Raw genomic sequence first — 23,076 nt, 5'->3', positions numbered from 1 at the left:
CCTCTCTGACTGACTGAACTTTAAGTTATTTCTGCGCTTTGGTTCTTCTTTTATTGATTTGTCCTCTCTTTGATCTTCTGCCTGAGCTGCTCTCTGGCATGATTTCATTTTTTATGAACTTGACTTTTTTTTTTTCTGGGCCTGGCGTTGTTGCCCCTTTCTTGTGCCGCCTCATTTTGCGTAGCGTGGCAAGTAATTGCCGCAATTCAATTTGTTCATTTTTGCCTACGTGCCATGTGGCTTTTTTGTTGTAGATTTTTCAGTCTACACCCAGGCCCATTATGTGGGGCAGACACGTTGAATTTCTGTGCAACTTGTGGCAGGAAATTGCTGGGAATAACAGTAGATTTGTGCCCTTGAAAGGACATGTTTTTAAACGATTTTTAGTGTATGAATTTTGAATTTTTTAATTTAAAGACAAAATAAATGGATTAAAAAATAAACATAACATGAAAATCTCCGGTTTTTATTGGAAATTATTTTAAGTAAATTAAAAAACAAAAAAGAGAAATACAAAAAAAAAACAAATAAAAAAGAGAAATAAAAAAATAAATAAATAAAGAGAAAGAAAAAATAAATAAATAAAACAAAGAGAAATACAAAAAATACATTTAAAAAAATTGTTTAAAAGTAATAAAAAAAATACAGATAAAAAATAAATAAAAAGTATTCAAAAATAAATAAAATAAAATAACTTTTTAATATTTTTTAATAATATTTTATATATTGTTTATATTTTGTATTAAATAATAATTGAACAAATATATTATTTTAAATATCTGTAATATTTATATTAAATAGCAGCACATTCACGGTGGAATAGGCAAATGTTTGTCTGTTCGTAATGAATGTATCCTTTCGCTTAGGGGAATTTTTTTTTCCATTTATTTTCTACACTGGAAAATAACCACTTTATGGACTTTCTACTGCCTGCCATTCCCTTAATTCCTTTCCATCGAAATATCCGCTAGAACTTTCAGTTTGAGACGCAATCTTCTCTCCAAAATCTTTGACAGATTTCCACTAAATTTCCATTAGCCTCCACCAGAAACCCCCGTTCCGAGAACCCGGGCCAATTAACGTTGGTCGGGTGTGTGAAAAATCCGGCAGCCTGAGTGAGTTTTCTTTCGTTTACCCGCATTTCCTTTGCCCTGTCTTCGACATCTTTTGCCTGCATTTACCAATCTTTCAGCTAGAAATAAACTTTTTGTCATTGCACTAATTAAGAATTGTTCTTCAGTCCGTCCCTGCCCGCTATCCGCCCATCCGCCCATCCGCGCCCGTTTTCCCGACATCAAAGCAGGCGATTTCCCCGCCCTAACCCTAACCCTTGGCCAGGAAATTTGCATAGCCTTCCGCCCCCCCCCCCCGCGCCATTCATTCAACTTAATCAAGTATTTAACACCAAAAAGTAAAACTGCGAAACCATTCATTGCTCATAAAAAATTAAAGCCTAATTGTACGCGAGCGGCAGGGAAAATGGGGGGGGGGGGGAAATTGGTGGCGGAGCAAAAAGGGAATCCATGTCCTGGGCAACATTGTGTTTTTTTGTTTTGTTTTCCTTTCGCACCGCCTCTAAAACGGAATGGAAAACCCCGGTACTCGAAAAAATCGACTCTACAAAAGGCGTTGGTCGAGAGACGGGCCCCAGGACCCAGGACCAGGACCAGGAGCTAACGTGCTGCGGCAGTGTGCTTTTTAATTAATTTAATTGCAATTTAATTACGCTTGCTATTTAATTAAACACATTGAACAAGCACGGAACAAGTTAGAGCGAGAGAGCCATAGGGAGTCGTGTCTGCTCGAGGGTCCTGCCACGAAACGCTCAATTGCATGTTGCCGAAAATTTTCGAAGTGGGGGTGGGGGGGAATAGTTATTTTTGTGGCTCAATTAGAACTGCCCCAAAAGTTGAATTGATTTGAAGAGGAACTCCTGAGAGGGTTTGCTCGAGGGGGGTTTATTATTTGAAGGGAGTTCTCATCCACCCAGCGAGCCCTGAGAATCGAATATTTACCTCCGGGAGGGAAAATTGTAAAATGTGAGACTGGGATTTAAGAAAATTTATTTTCAACTATGAAAAAATATGTTTCGAACTTTGAATTTTTTTTATAATTTGGAAACAAATATTAAAAAAATAAAATAAAAAAATATAACCAAAAATATTAATATATATACAAAATAAATGCATATGCAAAAATACATACAAAAAAATAATAATAATAATAAATCACAATTTATTTATTTAAATTTTAGTATAAAGTGTTTTATATTTGGAAAAAAATATTTCAAAAATAATAATAAAAATATAAAAAAAAAACAATTTATATACAAACAAAAAATTAATAAAAAATATGCATACAAAATAAAAATAATAACAAATACAAATTAATTAATTTATTTAAATGTATTTTCAAGTGTTTTATAGTTAAAAAAATATAAACAAAATATCAAAATATTAAAAAACAATAATAAAAAGAAGAAATAAAAATATATGAAAACAAAATAAATTAAAACAGATACAAAAATACATAAAAATAAAAATAGTATCAAATTATGAAAAATATTTAATAAAAGTACATTTAAAAAAAAAAATGTATCAAAATTTACAAATAATTATATAAAAAATAAGAAAATAATTATAAAAAAAGGGATCAGGATCTTATTTATAAGATCTTTAAATAGATTTTGGTGTGAATTAAGGGACTATTTTCTTATTTAAAAGCCGAATATTTAACTTAAAGTTGGGCCTGTTTCCTTTTGCTATTCGACTTTTCTCCGAGTGGAGATCTAGCTACCGTTTCGTTTTCGAGTGATGTTTGAATTGTCTTTGGGTTTAGTTTCCTTCGTGGCTGAGTTTCTTGCAAACAGAATGTATGGCGGAAAACAAGTTCCTATATCATCCACTCTTTTATACGATCTATCCTTTGGGGGGTTTGTGTGATTTCTGTTGTTGTTTCTGTTGTGCTTTCTCTTTTGTGGTGGCGGCCAAAAGGTGTTTGTGGCGGCTTCCTGATGCTGCATCGCGTGATGTGCTCCCCATAGGCAAAGATAATTTGCAGGCTCCGTTGATAATTGACGATTAATTTAATAGAATGCCCAAGTTGGGAGTTGTTTCACTCTTCCGACTACGACTGCGACTTCGACTTCGACTGGGACTCCTTCTCTGAGTTGGACTTGGACTGGGAGTCCGACTCCGACTTCGACTCCGAGCCATGGTCGGCTGTCGGCATGCTCAATTGTGCGAAGTTATTTCGCATTCAGCCGCAAAGTGGCACCAAAATGCTGTCGTCGCCTGTCGCCTGCCTGTCGTATAGTTCCCCTGGCTTGGCTGCTAGTTGGTTAGTTCTAAACAACTTGCCACATGCTTTGAGGCAGCCGTTGTGGCCTCTAGCTGTAGCTGGACTTGGCCTTACTTGGAGTTTATCTCATATTTCACATGCCGCCGCAATTACTGCCGACAGAGAGGAGCAGCAGCATCAGAAGCTACTTACCAGCAACCAGCCACCAGCCACCAGAATCCCCTAAACCCAACTCTAGTGTCAACTGGCAGCAGCAGCCTACACAAAGAGCAGAGTCCCCCCAATCCCCAGTCTTCGAGCTCCGCGTCCGCTGCCTTGAAATGTTTCATAAATACTTGAGCAACGCGGCAAACATTTTGCTTATAAATCAAAAAGTGACCACGACGGCGGCAACTTGCGGCATGGCCTGGGATGGCCTCCCTCTCAGACCTCTCGGCCGTCTCTGGGATCGTTGACAGGCGCTTATAAATCTTGTCGCGCACTTCTCGACCAGGTCCCCAGCTCTGACCGGGGCTGCTGCTCCTTCCCGGGGACGGTAGCCGCAGCCTGCCTACGCCAGGGCCCCAGTACTCGTAGCACCGTACCATCGTACCATCGTACCATCGTACCATCGTACCACTTGTGCGTTTCATATAACCAATTACAGAAAACAGTAAGAGACAGCAGCAGCGGAATGGAGAGCCGTTGAGCGGTAGAGAGCTGCTGCTTCGGCCGGAGGATGAGCGGGAAATTCATCTTGTCCTTTATTCAATTTGTTGCAAAAGTCTTGTTGGGCTTTTTTTTTTACCCGCCGAATACCCTTGCAGCCAGAGAGGGTATTGCGGCACTAAGTGGAAGTCTCGGGGCATTGAAAGGGGTAGTATTTTTGGGTTGTATAGGAATTGAGGGGTTTATCGAAAAGAGATTAAGATTAATCTTTTGAAATATTTCTTCCAAAAATCGTTTTTACTGGCTTTTCTTTTAATAATGAAATATTTCCCTACTATATTCATCTAAAGCTAATTATTTGTATAATTTAAAAAAAAATTTGAACATTTTCCGGGGTAAATTATCGATTACGCCGATAAATTATCGATAATATCTGCAAACGATCGACAGAATCTAGAAATAATTTTAAAAAATCCATAAATGTTCGATAAAATTATCGATGAATTATCGATAACATCGATATATTGCTAATTATCGCGATTTATGCTCTATTCTTAATAAAAGGTGGTACAATATTGTTTTATATATATATAGAGGATCAATAACACCGATAAATTATCGATAATATTTGATAATGTTTGCAAATGACCGATCTATAAATAGGATGAACAAGTCCATAAATATTCGATAAAACTATTGATTAATTACCGATAACATCGATATATTCTTGATAGAAGTGATATATGTTCTATATCTATAAATTATCGATAAAAAGTCTATAAATGATCGATAACATTGATATATCTCCGATTAAATCGGTTTATTCTTAACAAAATCTATATAATATCGCTAAAATCGATTCTCAGGGCATATTCCTCATGGTTTCGATGGTCGCTGTTCTTGTAGAAACCAATGTATCCTTTCACTTATGGGCATTTATGGGCAACAGCATTTAACGAATGATTGGGCATTTGTTGGGTTTTAAAGTACATATTCTATGTTGTGCAACAAAATATAAAGTATTTGCCTCATAATTCGGTGCATTTGAGGCCACAATATTTTGCTCCACTGCCTGTCAGGGCATTGATCTGCAGACTGTACCCCGCCTGCCCCCCCGGAAGCCTTTCTCTGGCTCTTGTGTTGCTTGTATTTATGTTTTTTTTGCGATATAAATTTCTCATTGCCAGCATCGGCAGCAGCCACTGATGGACAGAGACTTCAAACGGGGGAAAAGAATGGGAAACGATGGCTAAACAAATCGCATTCGAGTTGACATAACTCGCTGTCAATGTGTCGTCTGTGTGTCTCATAGTTGTTGCCACTGCCACTGGCTCTGGCTCTGCCTCATGGATGTTGCAGCAATTACACATTTCACAATTGTGCCACGCTAATGATGGGAGTCCCACGTCCAAAGCGCCGTTGACAACTGCCTGTAGATTTTTGTGACATTAGCCAATTGTACAATTGCGTGGAGTGGATTGTAGGATTGTAGGATTGTAGGATTCGAGTCGGTAGTCGGTAGACGGGAGTGAAAGGCGGCCTAGGCCATACAGACTTCATTCGCTTGGATGGACTTGTTCCTACTTTTCTGCCTCGAGGGGGAGGCGGCCTGCCTGCCTGCCTGCCTGCCTCCGACTCCGATTCGGATTCGGACTCGGAGTCCATTCGGTTCCGACTTTGGGGTGATTGTGCTGTCCGGCTCATTGATATGCCCGTCGCTGCTAAATGTCAATTAATGTCATCAACTTAGTAGTTGGCTTTTCTTCTTCTTTTTCCCTCTTGTCTTGCTAGTCTTTGTTGTTCCCCCTTTTCGCTTTTAATTGGCAGTTGCAACTGGTAGATCCAGCCTAGATTTTTCTAGAATTCTTGTGGGCGTTTCACACTGCTCTTGACTTCGGTGCGGGAGCTCTTGCTGCAAGTGAAAGTTGTTTGCTTTCTTGCCTCCTGCCATGCTGACACATTTACCAGCCATCTATCTCTACTCTCTGCTCCATTGAAAAAGGCCTGTTCTAGTTAGAGCCTGGCACGGTAGCTAATTAGAGCAGTCCCTCCATGCTGCGTGCTCCATGGGCCGGGCATAAATCAAACATCATCAGGTGGCATGAGAGGCAGGAGGCATGAGGCAGGAGGCAGGAGGCATTGCATTTTGTGTTTGCTGTAATTAACAAGCAGCGCCAGCGATTAGGAAACAGTTGCCAAAAAGAAACAGAGCGAGTGAATCCATAACGACTGTACAGATACCTGCCACAGAGGCCTAACAGCAGTGAGCCGTTCGCTTAGGGGAACATTTTTTAAAGGGAATCAATCAAAAGTGGGCAGATTTTTGTACGATTTTTCGGACTTTCCATCGAAATTGAATCTCTATATACCTCCCCTCGTCTGCTGATGCCCTTTCCCTTGCCTTTAAAGGGTACGTGCCACATGAGATGAGCCATAGAGATACCCTAGAAATGAGGGGACTCCCCCAAAACATCAGAGCCCGTGGAAATGTTGTGCAAATAGTCACGGAAAATGGTGTAAACGGCGCCGCGGGGCCTCAAGTCGGGCGGGGTACAGGGGCGCCCACTTTCGCTGCACTCTGACCCCCCCACCCCCCCTTGGATTTCGGTTTTTCGTTTTTGGATGTCATATTTGTGCCCCCTCTGGAGAGGTGATGGGGGATACGGACGCTTCACGTAGCGAGATGTTGTTTGGCTTACACTAAACGACATGAGCATAAATCTCACTTACCTACAACTTGATTTACTTACTTCATGGCATGGCCATACATATATGAGGTCTCGTCTCACTCTTCCAGTGGGTCTTTGCCTCTTTCTCTCCCTCTCCCAGTGGGTCTGAGCTTCCCTCTCTCTCTTCCAGTGGGTCTTTGCTGCTCTCTCTCCCTCTCGAACTCTCTTTTGTCTCCTTCTGTGGGACGTCATAACGAATGTGGCCCTGTCAACATTTCAACTTTGCGCCATTTATGTTGGTCAGTCGCCTGCAGAGCCACAGCCAGAGCCAGAGCCAGAGCCTGAGCTTTAGCTCCAAGAAATCGTGGACACTGTGGAGGGATGGATGGATGTGTGTGTGTGTGTGTGTGTGTGTGTGGGTGCTTCACGTTTATTTTTGCATGTGGCAGACATTGCCCTGTGCAACGTGTAGGCGTACGATGGGGTTTTCTGCCATTATAAATATATTTCCTGTTTTATGGTGGTCCAGCTCTCTTTCTACTCTCTTATGATTCATTTGGCAATTTGGGGTCGTCTGACATTTGATATAAATGTGTGCTGAAGATGATGATGATGATGCTTAGACCTCAAAGGGGAAGGCAGAGAGAGAAAGAGAGAGAGAGTGTCTGCATCTGCATCTGCTTGAAATCTGTCAGCTTCTTTCGGCCATAAATTTGGAATTCCCTCGAATTGGTTTTGTGGTTCCAGGCCGCACCTTCATTTTGGAAGGGAGGCTATTAGTGCCGCATCAGGGGGAGGGGGGGGGGGGGGGGGGGGGGGGAGTGTCGTCTGGTCAACAACCACCTGCAAAACCTGCAACACTTTTATCACCTCAAAACCAATTTAGAGCACCCACACACCACACACCACAGAGAAACCACCTCCGACTCCAAAGTGGGGGCAAAAATGCAGTTGTTAAAAGTCTCTCTCACTCGTTGACATTGTTGCAACATTCGGTTGCATCCGTTGTTGCAACTGTCGCGCTGTTGTTGCTGTTGTTGCTGCTGCTCCCCCTTTTTCGTGACTTTTGCTTTGGGGGTCATAAATTTTCGACTGCCGTGAGGGAGTGCTGCGAGGCGGTCTCCCGATGCCTGTTGTTGCAAGTGAATTATGTTGCACAGACAGCACCAGCAGCGGCAGCGGCAGCGGCATTTCCCCTTGAGCTTTGTTTTAATTACGGAATGATATGACAGTCCCTTCAAATAAAGTCTTCCCCAAACAATAAAAAAATATAAAATAAATAATAATAAAAAAAGAAATAATAATAAAAAAATTATAAATTATAATACAAAACAATAAAACAGTGAAAAAAAATTAAATAAAAATAAAATAAAATTTATAGAAATAAAATAAATAAAAAAATAAAATAAATAAATATAAAACAAAAAAAATAATAAAATAAATCCTTAAAAATGAATGAATAAAAATAAATAATAAATTATAATACAAAAAAATATTTTGTATTATAAACAGTAAAAAAAATTTAATAAAAATAAAACAAATAAATATTAAAAAAAAAATAAAATAAATGAAAAATTGTTATATACATATACATATATAAAACAAAGCAAATAAATAAAAATAAATTAAAAAAAAATAATAACAATAGTATAAATATAAATACAAAAAAAAAACGAAATAGGAAAAATATATTTATAGCAAAACCCCCTTGAAAGCAACCTCATTCTAGCTAAAATTTCCTAAATCATGCACACGACATATATTGGAATACTCTAGTGGATTCTCCCCTCCATCACGCGCTCGTGCACCAGTGTGCCTCCTCGTGCGACAGCGAAGGATTAGTGAACCCCCCACAATCGATTTGGAATGCCCAGACAGACAATCGAAAACGTATCGAAATGCTCGATAATATTACATTTTCATTAGCCATCAGTCCGGGGCCCAGCCCCTTGGCTGCTTAATTAATTTTAGTTGATTGTTGCCACACGCGTGTGGCATGGCGTGGCATGGCATGGTGTGGCATGTGTAGTGTCCGTATGGAGTGTCCAATAACCGGGCCACATGTGCGCTTCTAAAAGGGATCCAAAATTCTCGAAGCGCCTTCCAGCCCTGCGTTATCCGTCCGTCTGTCTGCCACAATTCGCTTCGCTTTGAAGCTCAGTGGAAGGCAGCAATGGAGTGGGGGCATGAAGCCTGCTCATCAACGGGTTTTCGCAAGCATATCAGTTTTCATAATTGGCACTGCCCCAGAGTTTGTCCTCCAATGGTTCTGGCTGTTGGCTCTTGGCTGTTGGCTGTTGGCTGTTGCTGCGCAAACATTTCATGTTCATGCTGCTTCCCACTCAAGTGGACATTTGAGGAGGCTCCTTTTCGGATCAGACTCTGTTCGTTGCCGTGCCTGCCCCCACCGCTGTCCCCACTACTGTCCATTGCCATGGCAATGTTGTTGATGTTTGTTGTTGCCTTTGTATCTCTGCTGATATGTGCAGCATCATCACCTCATTTAGATATGCGATATGCAAACGCTTTGGCTACGCTTTACGACTGCCGTGTGTTGCCACATCTCTGGGTCCTCTCCGCCTCGCTCTCTGTGTGTATCTGTATCTTCTTTTCTGTTCGTTGTCGTTGAACTTGACCCTGAGGCTAAGCCAATGCAGAACATGCGCCTTAAATGCCACAAAAACCTCCACACAGACTCAGACGCAGACTCGAGCTCAGGCTCAGGCTCAGACTCGGACTCGGACTCGGACTCAGCCCCGGACATGGGCCTCTACTGGAGCTCCTCCTCCTCCTCTGCAACGTCTGGCCTTTGTGGTGGCAATGCATGGCACTCAATGAAATGAATTGGTTGACATTAGTAAGCATACGAGCTGCAAGTTTCAGGCCTGAAACTCTAAACGAGTCGCAGAGTCGCAGACTCCTCGAGTCCTCCGGTCCCATGAGGTGTGAGGACTGTTCCGTGGGTCTGAGCTGCCTTTAAATGGGGTATATATGTCGGATTGTTTAAGCGAAAATTGAGATGGAGTCAGATCGCTTAAGTCGTCGCTCGTTGCCGATAAGATACGGGAAATTGAATGTTCTCCAGTGCTGGCGCATCTGGCAATCGTTATGTGGGAATGTGTGCTTATAGAGATACGGCAGATACGGGCTTAGTGCTACCACATGAACTGCAAATTAATCAGAATAATGGAAAATCAACACAAAATGGTAGCGTTTTCGAGTGGGGGAAACGAGGGGACATTTCAGTAAATGGAAGGTACAACTTTTTGGGGCCCAGTAGGTTCAGAACTAGGGATTAAAACAGCTCTAGAGGTTCTCTTTACTCTCTCTCTTTCCTGGAAAGAGAACTGCCTCTTCGAACCTCATTATAATCAGGGTTTTCCAAGATTTCTGGAGCCGTTTATAATAATAATAAAATAATATTAATATTATTAATAATAATAACAGATATAATAATAATAAATAAAATAAAAAATTAAATAAAAATAAAAAAAAAATAATAATAATAAATTAAATAATAATAATTATAAAAAAAATAAAATACAAATAATAATAATAATATTTATAATTAAAATAACAAATTAAATACAAATAAAATAATAATAATTATAAATTGAATAAAAATTATATTATAATAATAATATTAAAATTAAGAATTATTATCCGTATTATTCTTTTTATTATCATTATTATTATTATTATTATTATTCAGACAAAATATTTTTATTTGTTTTTTTTTCTGCGATCATTTTTATTCTAAAATAACACTTAAAAATATATCTGTAAGAAAAAAATTAATAATAATTTCCGCGTTCGATTTTCTGCTACATCTATTACGATGCACTCTGGTCTTTTGTACCCATAAAACCCCTTGAAATCTATTATGGGAAAATATAAAACATCAAGTACCCCATCATCTCGAACATTTCAATTATTTCCAAACTTCTGTCACTCAAAAATCGATTTATTTTTATAAAAATACAAAAAAAACTTCACCCAAATGCATTTCCCTTTTAAATACTGGCCATTTAAAACCGATTTAGGATGTAACACAAGTAGGTTTCATGCGACCAATTAACGAGGAATTTTTAGTTCATTTAAATTGGGTTCTCCATCTGTCATGGCCTATCAGAAGTGGTGACACTTCCCCCAGCAGCTGCTGCTGCTGCTGCTGCTCTCAGACGGAATTCATATCAATTTTCCCAGAGACCCATCCCGGCCCCAACACATTCCCGAACATATTCCACTTTCAGCGGCAACTAATTTCGCATGCCCCGGCACCATGAGCCGCGGAGGAGGGCACTTCAATCCCGGGCCTCCAGACAAGACAAAATGCATAATAATTTCCACTGAAAGAGTGGATGGAGAGGGGAACGTGGGGCCGAAAGACTCTCAACCCAATTCCATAAAGCGAAAAATCTCAATGGGTTTCCCGGAGAGGGAGACGACGAGGTAGTGGGATGTCCATGGCTCCCTCTCTCTCTCTGGCACTTGTCTAAAATGACATAATTTACGGCGTAGCGCAGTGCCGCAGTTACCGCCCACCCGAACGGCAGGGAAATTTTATAAATAATATTTCACTTGTATGAAAATTACCCCACACACACACACGCACACGCGACATGTGGAATATGCCACCAAAAACCCCAAGGCCTGGCACAAAAATACCATTTCTTGACTCTCCATCTCCATCGCCGTCTGTCTCTCTGTGTGTCTGCCTGCTCTTATTGCCAAATAAATTCGTGCAGCAATGAAAATGAAATGTGTAAAATATGTGTTGCACGGCTCTGAGCCGCAAGCAACAGCCTGAAGGAGGCCTTGCCCCAAACTTACGACAACTGCGCCTGCCGTCAGTCCGTCAGTCCAGGGGCAAAAGGCACTTCTATATGGTTTTTCACTTTTTTTTATGGCCGCTATAAGAGTGGCGGGAATGATGGGTATATGAGACGGACCTGGAAGTCGGAGAACTACGAGACAAGGGGTTAAAAATAAAGCTGGGGAATTTTGTACAGTACTGTACTTGGGAACTATCTTTCTGTCCATCTTTTTTTTATGGAAATAGGTAGAACTTAATTTAAGGTGTAATTTTTCTAGGACTTGCTAAAAATTTCATTTGTTTTTATAAAGAAATGCGAAAGATCTGCGTTTTATACATAGTTATTATCCACCTATTTTTTGTATTCTTATTAAAAATAGTTATATATTTTGTTAATTGAATTAATTTTTTTGTATATTCATTTTTAATTTGTATTTAATTTCACTAGTTTTTATATAAAAATACGATAGATCAGAGCTTCATACATATTTATTATCCACCTATTTTTTGTATTCTCATTAAAAGGGTTTATTTTTTTTTATATTATTTAATTTTTTTAAATTTAATTTATTTTTTTAAATTGAATTAATTTTTTTTACCATTTTTTCAGTTCAACAAAAATTTTAATTTAAAAAAAAAAAAAATAAACCTATTTTTAAAAAGAATAAAATAATGGCTGTTAAATCAGTCAAGGAACGTGTCGGGATTGTTTCAGTAAACCTTTTCGTATAGCTGGTGGCGTTTGATCTTTCTGTTTTAAGAGGCCTTTCACTTATGGGACATTTAGGCAGCGAATCCACATGATTCCTAGTGTGCCACCAGTGGAATAGGGTTACCAAATGATGGGCTTTTCTTTAGTTCTCATCTTATAAGTAGATTTATAGCAGTGAATCTGAATCTTTTGTATCTGAATACTGGGTATCCTTTGGTCGCCATACTCATTATGCAGCCTTCTCATTTGTTTCGGTTTCGGTCTCTGCTTGTTGATTGCAGTTGTAGATGTTTGTGTTTGTGTTTGTGCTGCCCGTGTCCAGGCCACAATCCCAGATCCGCAGAACCCCATGCCCATGCCCATTCCCATTCCCATTCCCATTTGCAGATCCCACTTTTGCAGTTTCAGTTTCAGTTCCAGATGCGACTTCGGTCGCTCCCGTGGCCCGGGTTCGGCCTTAATTAACTGCTTATGAATCTGCATATGCAGAGGCAGTCCTCCTCCAACGACTCGGCCTCTGTCTCTGTCTCTGCCCCCAACTCTGGCTCGGTTCCTGCCACTATCTGCAGACACCCGCGCTCTCTTTGTGTAGGTGCTGTAGGTTGTTGCAAACTACAAAAAAAAAAAAGAACAGAAAAGAAAACCAGAAAAGAGAAAACAGGATGCTCATTTAAATATTTAATGAAGTGCCTGTGTTGCTGCCTGCCACTACTGCCTGCTGTTGGCTGTGGCAAGTAAGATCTAGGCTGCCAGCGGGCAGAGAGGCTAATCATGCCACTGCCTCATCTACATGGCCCACATGTAACAGTTTTTTCTTCCCTACTTTGCATACACTTTTAGTTTTCATCTTTTCTGTTCCTCTGTTTTTTTGGGCACCTCTTGACCCATTTCCCTGGTCTCCATGTCTGGCTCTCTGGTCTCTCGGTTCGTTCTTTCTCTGGCGGGGCACGTCTTTAATTAGAAATTAATTGCAACAAAAATCAGTTGGAGATCTGAAAGAGAGAATCATGAGGCGCCTGCAGCGCATTGATGGACATGTGGCAGGACACAGAGAGACTCGCAGACAGGGCACTCGGTTTGTCTTGCTGCAAAGACCCCGGACTCTTGACACATGCCAAAACAGGCAACAAACTATGAGCCCGAGCCCGAGTTCCAGGGCTTCAGATCTTTTCTTTATGTCTGCCTGTTGGTCCTCTACCCTAACCTTGAAACGAAGGAGTTTAGTGACTATTTAAAGGTGAATGCAGGGAAGAGAAGGCTGCATTTTAGAGGCTTACAAATAATTACGTAGTATATGGGTTAAAACCCGATCAATTCCAGTTCATTGGGTAGTTTTTATTATTATTTGTTATCGATAAATTATCGATAGAGCCTATAACTACTAAAAATTATCACAAAGACTGATTTACTATTGATAAATAGGCTTAATTACCAATATAGATATATAAATAATCGATAACGTGGATAACATCGACAATTAATCGATAAACTACTTATTTATAAGTCAATAAACAATGAATATTTTTCTTATAGTTGTTTCTTCGTTTTTTTTGTTATCGATAAATTATCGATAAGCCCCTCAATTTGATAAATTATCGCTTTAAACGATTAATTATTAATGAAATGGCATAACTCCCTATTAATAATCGATAATGTCGATAAATGATCGATCAAAAATTCATTAATAAATCTATAATCAATACCATCGTTGAATATTTTTCTTATGGTAGTTTCTGTAAACATTTGTTATCGATATACTCATAGCTTTAAAAAAATTAACGCTAAAATATATTCTCTATTGATAACATCTCGTAATAGCCGATATGCATTTATAAATAGTCGTCAAAGTCGATAAATAATCGATAAAACAGTCATTTATGGATCTTTAATCAATCAAATACAGGAATTATAGATTTTTTCCATATTTAATTGTAAAAATTCACCGAATTAATTGTTTCAAACCCCCTCTTTTCGTGTCATTCGAATCGAAAAGTACCTTTTGCTTAGGGAAACTTTAAATAGCCCACGAAACGCCTGTTTTTCCCCTCTGAAAGTGTATTTAAAGCCTCGGCCCTTCGCTGACAGACAGCATTTGTTGGTTTTGTGTGCGTTTTTTTGCTGTGGCTTGCATTACATGGACATGCCTTCATTTCATTTGGCAACACCTTTCAGTCAAGTCAAGTCACGTCATGGTCTCGGGGAGTCTGGGGTACCCCGGTCCATTGTCTCTTGGCTGGCGACCGCCTACACAGGCCTTGGGTGATTTTTGCTTAAATTTATATTTACTTTTTTTCGCGCTGTGCTGCGGCGGATGGACCTCATGTTGTTATCATGTGACATATGTGCATCAACGCCCCATGTTCGGGGCCACGGATCGGAGGGCCTGTCAACGCGACAAAGACAGACACCCAGTGGTAGGCAGGGGGGGGGGACCCGGGACCAGACCTCAAAGATTTATGCTGACAACTCGGTGTTTGATTGGCAAATGGATTGGCTATGGGCTCTCCTGGATGGAAGGAAGGATGGAAGGAGCGGACGCAACGCGTCGTATGCGTAATTTGACAAGTCTTAAAGTTGCCCAGTGATTTAATGGTGGAAGTGGCATCGAGAAGTGGCAGCTTCCGCATGCCGCTAATTGGCAGACCGTGTGGGTAGGGCAGTGGGGGGCAGTGGGGGGCAATTAACCTGCATTGCCCGACGGGTAGTTGAACCCCAAGTCAGGCTTTTGTTTAGTCTTTTTGGGCAATAAACTAATGAGCGACAAAATGCAAAAGCCACAAAGAGACAGGGAGAGAGATGCTGAGACAGAGACAGAGACAGGGCATTCACACTTGGCATGCCATGTCGTCCTGGGCCTTAATTAGAAGGCACTACTGGCACTGCCACTGCCACTGCCACTGCCACTCCTCGCCTCGCCTCGCCTCGCCGTTGGCTTAGACGATGACGACAACTTGCAACTATGCACTATTAACCCTTTGTGCCTCATGTGGCTGCTACTGTCTGTGCTTGCGGGTGTCCTCGCCAAATCTCATTTAGCAATTTAGCCGCACACCCACTCACATGCCCTCGGCCCTGGGCCCTGCCCTGTCCTGCCCTGCCCTGCACTCACGTCCATCAGTCTCTCGTTTGCTCGTTTGCCTGCTCGCTCATTTAATTAACAGTCGCGCGCCACGCCATATAGAAGGAGGGAGGCTTCAGAGGCGCAACCTCCAAAGGAGGCTGGCCCCGAAACGGGTCTGGACCCGCGACGTGGCTCAGGGAAGTACACTGCCAAAAAGGAGGCACCTCTGACTATAGGAACTTCCTCAGAAGGTAATACCTGCATATACCTATCAAATATATCTCACGCCTTCTACCCAAGAGTATCTTTCGCTTCGGTTATCCCCGGCCCAAGTTTTGACTTCCTTTTCCTTTCTGTCTGGGTCTCCATCTTTGAGATGAGCAATGTGGCATGTTTTTAATTATGAATTATCATCGTACTCCCTGACTGGCTGACTGACTGCCAGAGCTTGTTGCATTTAAATGACATAATTATGGCGCACAAAGAAACTCCCACACAATGTGGGCGGCGGCTGTTCAAAGAGATCTATCCATCCATCCATCCATCCATCCATCCATCCCGTACCGTAAATGAATATTTCCCGAATCTCTCTTGTGCCGCAGACAACTTGAAAAACTTTATTTCTATTTATATTGTATGCGATTTTTATTTTTTTGGTATTTTGCAACGGTGTGCGGCAGCCACTTAACTGCCATGACCAGGGGAGCCTCTGGTCCCTCCACCAGACTCGCCCCCCGCCCCCCTCCGGAAATATATGTATATTTCGGACAATTGAGAGCGTATTTGAGCGTTAAGGCGCATATTATGTGTGCAAATATCAAAAGTAAACAAAAGGGAAAATAAATTTCTTTTATTTTGATTTTTATTTCAATTTTATTTGGAATTTTTATCGGGGCTTCCCTTTTTTTTTTTTGTTGCAGAATTGAAGGGCACTTGTGGAAAGCCATTTTCATTATGAGTGGGTGGCCAGCCACCAAATAAAAATTATAATAAAAGAAAATAGGCAAGCAAATTTTATATCGATTTGCGCCAACCAACAATCCTCCACACACACACACAGAGAGAGAGGAAATGGCCTAAACAAATAAAATGATGAACGCCAATGAAGCGAATGCTAAAATGTTTGACTCTCCAGGGGAGAGAAGCCACCAGGAGAAGTGGCAGTCCACTAAATGAAGAGACGGAGAGAGAGGGAATGAGAGCAGTGGGTGTGTTCAGTCATCAAGTACAGTAGAGACTCGAACTGGAGGGATTTGTGAGATAAAGTAACTCAAAAGGGAAAAGGATAGAATTCTTATAGATTCCACAATTTTTAAGATTAATTCCACATACTATATCGATAAGTTATCGATTAATTTATCGTATGCTTTAGACAAAAATTCAGATTTTTTACAATAAAATTCACAAGCAACATATTTCGATAAATATATCGATTTTACCAATAAGTTATCGATAACTACTAAAAGGTTATCGAAAAATGTATCATACGCTGCTTATATAAATAATTTGATAATTTATCGATACAAAATTTCGATATAGTTTGCTAAAAAATCCACAAACCATAAAAAGACCAATGCTATCGATAATTCATAGATAAAATATTTCGCGTTTGCTTACTACAATATCCACAAACCACAGCAAATATTGATGCAATCGGAAATTTATCGATACGAAAAATCGTTATTGTCTACTGAAATATAAAATCATCCACAAACCACAATAAAAATCGATGCTATCGATAATTTATCGATGCAAAAATTCGTTATGGTTTACTACAAAATTCAGAAACCACAAACAAATATCTATGCTTTCGATAAATGGCCAATAAAAATTATAATTTCCCTTAAAATTTACGATAAAAACCCAAGAGTATATCGATTATTTATCGATGTTGTTTATCGGCACTAAAACAATTATAATTTCCCTTACATTTTACGATATAAACGATATATAAAAGAAGATCGATATTTCATCTCTGCTTTCGATTATTTATCGGCACTTTTAATAATTTAACCATCAAATATTTTGTAATCCAGCTTAAAGCTGAGCAAATTTTTGGGCTTTGGATAAATATAGAACCAAAATAAACCCAACTGAAAGCCAGATGGCTGATTCTCATGTCAACTTTTACACAACATCCCCCCTTTATGGTTATTCCTGCCATCCATCAGCGTCCAGTAGCCACTGTACCCAAATTGATACAGATAGATTGCAATTTGAAGTGCAATGAGCCCTGATGACGCTTCATCGTTTCTTTGTACTGCATTTTAGTTCAATTTTAGTTGAAGTATTTAACTTAATTGAAATTCTATTTGACTTTCGAGAGCTACAAAGAAAAGTAGGCGAAAAAAAACACGAGTATAAATACCACTGCCAATGGCCAAATGAAGCCGTCGAAAAGGGTTTTTGCAAAAGGATGAAATGTAAATGAACACGCGGCTTAATGAGAAACAGGGCGTCCGGCTTAACTATACGATATATATTGTGCTGCATAGAATTATGCTTTCTATTACGCATATTATTACTCAATTATAAATAATACTCTTAAAATGCAGATGCGAAAATTTCAATTGCAATTAAAATGGCTGCAAAAAAAAGTGTGCAAAACCTCAAAAACAAGAACAATACGGCTTTGCTTTCACACAAAGGCTAATTAACTATCGATTGCATGCTTATGGCACACGGTACTGGAAGAGTTTAGAGGTATATTAAATTCAAGGAAAGGATGAATCATGAGGAATAAGCGTATAGAGATATAGCTGGAGTAAACCTCTCTTTTGGCTTTATGAACACCTGGCTTTGGGGCACTCATAAGGCCAGAAGAGTTTAGAGGTATATTAAATTCAAGGAAGGATGAATCATGAGGAATAAGCGTATAGAGATATAGCTGGAGTAAACCTCTCTTTTGGCTCTATGAACACCTGGCTTTGGGGCACTCATAAGGCCAGAAAGCACTTCCTTGTGCCTAGCTTATAGATAAAGGTATTCCCTGACAACCGATGGCTAGATGCTTATGTGAAAAGTGCCCAAAAGAAAGCCCGAGTATCCAAAAACACAATACATGTCGTTTGCGTGATGCTCGACTCCATACTGGTCCGCGATTGCAAAAACAAAGTACACCCAGACGAAGGAGGCACATTATGGCTCGACACCCCACTGCCATCGAAGCTAACTCTAACCCGCGATTGCAAAAACAAAATACACCGCGTGCACCAGAAGGTATCTTCGTTTCGAGCCCCGTTTGCTGCCACTTTAAACGTTTTTCGTTTGGGTATTTCTTTTATGAAAAAAAATTTACTACATTGCAATTATAAATTGTTTGGAAATTAACGCATGCATGAGACCACACAATTTGCATTAAAATAGCCCGCGATATTAGCAGCAGAATCGAAACGAATCTATTTTTTTTGTTTTTAACCAAAAAATGTATGGAAATAAATATTTAAGCTGATTAATAGAAAATTGTGCGAATATTGAGCGCAGGCTTAACAGCGGTCTGCTATTCCTTTGGTTAAATTACTAATTAAAAGGGGAAATTAATGCGGCGAAGGCGGGGGGCAGGGATGGGGCACGAGCTAGAGGACGTGCCAGGGCATAACAAATGATTTTATCAGGCACTGGGCGAGAGGCCCATTGTGCGGGAATTATAATATGATAATGATATCGGTAATCTGGAGCTTTGCTTGGCCTCAACTAATAATTAATTTTATTGATCGCGTGGCCAGGCAACCATTCATCAAAGAGGCTACATAACTATATATGTTTATGTAAAGTATTTTCTTTTTTTGGGGGGCGACTAATGAGCACTTGGAGGAACATTTGAGGCACGCACACAGCGGGAGAATTCAGAGCCCAACACCTAACGCCTTTGGGGATGTGTCCCCAAGCCAAAAATCTGCAGCCAAATAAAGTTGCCAGTGCTCCTCCTCCTCCTCCTCCTCCTCCTCCTCCATCCGGATGTGGCAATGCATAAAAACGCACTTAAATGTTCCCACGCAATTAATTCAGTGCCTTCGTCTTCGTCTTCGTCTTTGGCTCTGCCTCTGCCTCTACTCCTGGCTTTGTTTGCTTAATTGGTAAACATTTTGTTACACTTTTACGAGCGCCAAGGTGGAAGGTACTGCCAAATCAGCCATCGGCCATCAGGAGGAGGCTCTCTCTCGCCCTCTCGCTCTCTCGCTCCCTCTGTCAAATTAATGGAACAACTTTTAACAGCAAAATTTACCCAGAAGCAAAAGCACACACATTCAATTTAATATAGCATTTTTTATTGTTTTGTGCCACTGCCGCCGCGATACTTGTTAATTAAAACACAAACACGTGCAGTGCGCATTAAATATACAGCACCTTGAATGGTGTCCCAGTAGCAAAGGCAGGCCATGATATCATGCCATTTTCCCGGGAAAATTCATATGTATGTAAATTCCAACAGCAACGCACGGATCATGGATGGAGATTTTATTTTCGGAAATGGAAATGTTGGCATTTGACAAACGAATTTTATGGATTTGAAGGATTTCTAATTATTCTGGTTTGGCAGCTACATTTCATTCAATAAAGGGGTTTGGAATATTAGAGATAGAGAGATATAGAGATAGATTTTAATGGATTACCATACAATTTGTTGGATTGGATTGCCTGAAAGAGAATAATCTTGCAGATAGTGTGATCGAATGATTATTAAAATATATGTAAATATTTATATAAATATGTATATATGTACATATGATAGGTTGGAGGACTTAAATTTGAAATAGGATGCATTCAAACAGAGCATAAAGAGTAAGTTGAGGCAACGTCATTTGTTTTAGAACTTGTAAGAGTTTCTTTCTGAATTAATTGGTAGCACTGTTAATGGATGTTGCTTTCAAATGAGCTGGCAGCACTGTCAATAGTTTCTTACAGAAAGAGCACTTTAAATAGTACTTTTAGAATTAATTGGCAGCACTGTCAATACTCTCTTTCCGAATTTCTGTCTTGGCAACGCTGTCCAATAGTTTCTTAAAGAAAGACTGACCATCAGTATCACAAGTTTCTTAGACAAATGAGTCTACAAATTGGCAGCACTGTCAATCAATTGTTTTAGGAGTTGGCAGCACTTTTAATAGCTTTTTCAAAGAAGGAATGGGTAGCACTGTGAAAAGTTTTTTCCAGAAAGAATGGGACGGACTGTCGATGCTTTCTTTAAGAATAAATCGTATGGAATGTCCATAGTTTTCTTCAAAAATTAGTTGACAGCATTTTTAATAGTTTCTTGAATAATTAATTGGCAGCACTGTCAATGGAAACTAATTGGCGCATTGTCAATAGTTTATTTTAGAAAGAATGGGTAGCACTGTCATAATTAATTGGAGGCACTGTCAATAGTTTTTTGTAGCACTTTCAGTGGATTGCTTAGAAATTATTTGGCATCACTGTTAATAGTTTGTTCCAGAAGAATTGGTAGCACTGTGAATAGATTGTTTGGAATTAAGTTGACAGCACTTTCGGTTGTGCTTCTAAGAATGAATGGGCAGCACTGTCAATAGTTACCTTTGCGCATAGGTCAATAAAATGGCAGCACTTTCAAAGGATTGCTTGACAAGGAGCTGGCAGCATTGCCAATAATTTCTTTCAGAATGAAAGGGCAGTCATTTAATTCATACTGAATTGAAACTACTGTCAGTCGATAGTCGATGGAAGGAATTAGCAGCACTTTTAATCGTTTTTAAGTGAAATAATGGACAGCACTGGTCCAACCGGAAATTCTGAAACGCATAAACTCATATTTGTCAGAGGTTAAAGTTGTTTGGAACTCTTTTTTCAGCCATACAAAAGCCATCCATCCATCCATCCATCCATCCATCCATCCAATATCCATCCCACACAACTCTTCTGGCCTTTATTTTTTCATTATACCCATAAATGCAATGCAAATTTAATACTTTCAGCACATCGTTTTCATTACATTAACAAAACACAGCCCCAAAATAAAGAAAATATAATTTGAAAACCTAAAAAAAAAAAACCACAGAAAACCCCTTGAACAGAAACAGAAATTTTGTTCGCTTTTTTTGGCGAGAAATTTCAGTTATGCTTTTGCACCCGTGTCCATATCCATATCCTTTTTCATGTTTGTTTGTTTGTCGTTATGTGCAAAACAATTTCATGTCCCCCCCCCCCCCCCCCTCCCCCTCACACAACCACCCGCAGGGGGGCCTGGCTATTTGTTGGTAATGGTGCAACATTTTGTGGCTGCCAAAAATATGCGTATGAAAAAGGAAAAGAACATTCGCCCAATAGGGTGTGTCAGGTTGGGGGAAAAAGGAGATTTTTATGGCATAAAAAGTAGCTTAAGGGAAAGGCATCAGCAAAAGAGACAGTTGTGGGAAATCGAAACCCTGGAAGATCTCATCTGTCACTGTGCGGCTCTCTCAAGGGCAAGGAGGAAGTACCTGGGCCTCCAAGAGGAAGCCACAGGAACTGTTGGCCTAGGCCGAAAACACCTCGATTCTGGAGGATTTTTATACCACCTAAGCACTCCCGCGATGGTTGATACCCCCCGCTATCCGGACAACTAAGGGCCATACTCCCATGAGAGCCCAATTTGTGGACCTTTTCGGTGAGTCACCCTGCTGCTAAAATGTTTGCCAAATAAAAAACTAACAAAAAAAAAGGGTTAATGTAAGCCCTTGCCCCCGCCTGCCCCCTTTCTCTGTGCCCGTCTTGGAGCGCATTCAATGCCAAAAATATGTACAAAAACAGAGCTGCTACCAAAAAATGTTTGTATGTGTTTCGTCATAAAAGATGCAAAAAGCTTCGACATGCCAAAGGATAACCAACGCAATTTCCAAGGGGGTGGGGGAGGGGGAGCGGGGAGGGGGGAGAGACACCAAAGTGGCAGCCACAAAGGCAAATTTCATAAGCGCATAAGCAGCATGCATGTGGCATGCAACAAGCAGCAACAACAATTTGGGTGCCTCAAAATTAAATACAAATTTTTTAAAGCCAAGGAAACGGGAATTAAAATTGAATTGAGATTCGGTTTGGGTTTATTTTTTTTTCGGGGTATGTGTGGCATTCATGGTGGTCGGTGGTCGGCGGTCGGCGGCCGCATGTCACGTCGTCTGCGGTTGCAAGGCAACTGGAAAATTCACCTTGAAACAGCACAGCTGCTGTGCAAAGGAGGAGGAAATCCAGATGCAATTATTCATATAAAAACGAAACGAAACGAAACACGCACTCTGCCGCTCGAATGCAAAAATGTTGGGACTCGGACTCGGACTTGGACTTGGAAGGTGTGTGCCCAGCGGCAACAGCTGCCACTGCAACGTGGAGCCGATCTCAGGTACACCATTCCACTGATCCTCCACTGACTGACAGTTTTTCCTGGGAACAGGAGGACTCCACTCGACTCCACTCGACTCCACTCGATGCGAAATTCATTTGTCATGCTTATAATTGTCTCACTCCGTTTCGTTGTTGGGCAAATTGCAATTTTACGGCGCACTCTTGCGGCCGACAAGGTATTCCTTTTTGGTCCTCCCTTAAGATCTGGCAGCATCTGAAAGGGCATATAATTTTCGGTGCCACAACTGGCCAAGGCAGCAATTTTAATGAAAACGTTTTGGCCCAGCCCCAGATCCACATCCAGATCCAGTGGAGGCTCCTTGGTGGATGCTGCTGTTGGCTGCCTTCACGTAGCAGCCCTGTGTGGGGCCTGCCTCGATTGCTGTCAGTAATTATGCTTAATTTTTTTTGGTTCTTTTTTTTTGTTTGTTTGTTGTTCTTGGCTAAAGGAAGTGAAAGGGCATTTGAAACATTTATTTGGCAGGCCCGGGAATTTCGGCAGGCATCTTCGAAGTACTGCTGCCGATTGGCTCCTCACGGG

At 40.4% G+C, this 23,076-nt stretch overlaps 1 protein-coding gene across 5 annotated transcripts in view; it reads left to right on the top strand.

The window, feature by feature from the left end:
* The window catches only part of LOC6588320 (sterile alpha motif domain-containing protein 5), a 132,518-nt gene that overhangs the window by 3,860 nt on the left and 105,582 nt on the right, over positions 1 to 23,076 (top strand). Inside the window, exon 2 of one of the 5 annotated variants that reach the window (XM_026994537.1) lies at positions 16,127 to 16,173. The exons of the other annotated variants lie outside the window; for them this stretch is intronic. Coding sequence (XP_026850338.1) covers positions 16,127 to 16,132 — 6 coding nt within the window. The 3' untranslated portion in view covers positions 16,133 to 16,173. Of the gene's footprint in view, positions 1 to 16,126; positions 16,174 to 23,076 lie in introns of those variants that run through there. 5 annotated transcript variants of the gene reach the window in all.

The sequence above is a fragment of the Drosophila persimilis genome, unplaced genomic scaffold (assembly GCF_003286085.1).
Source record: "Drosophila persimilis strain 14011-0111.01,24,50 unplaced genomic scaffold, DperRS2 tig00000000-arrow-pilon, whole genome shotgun sequence".
NCBI lineage: Eukaryota > Metazoa > Arthropoda > Insecta > Diptera > Drosophilidae > Drosophila > Drosophila persimilis.
Note: the sequence above shows the minus strand (reverse complement) of the source record. Positions and strands in the feature narration are given on the sequence as shown.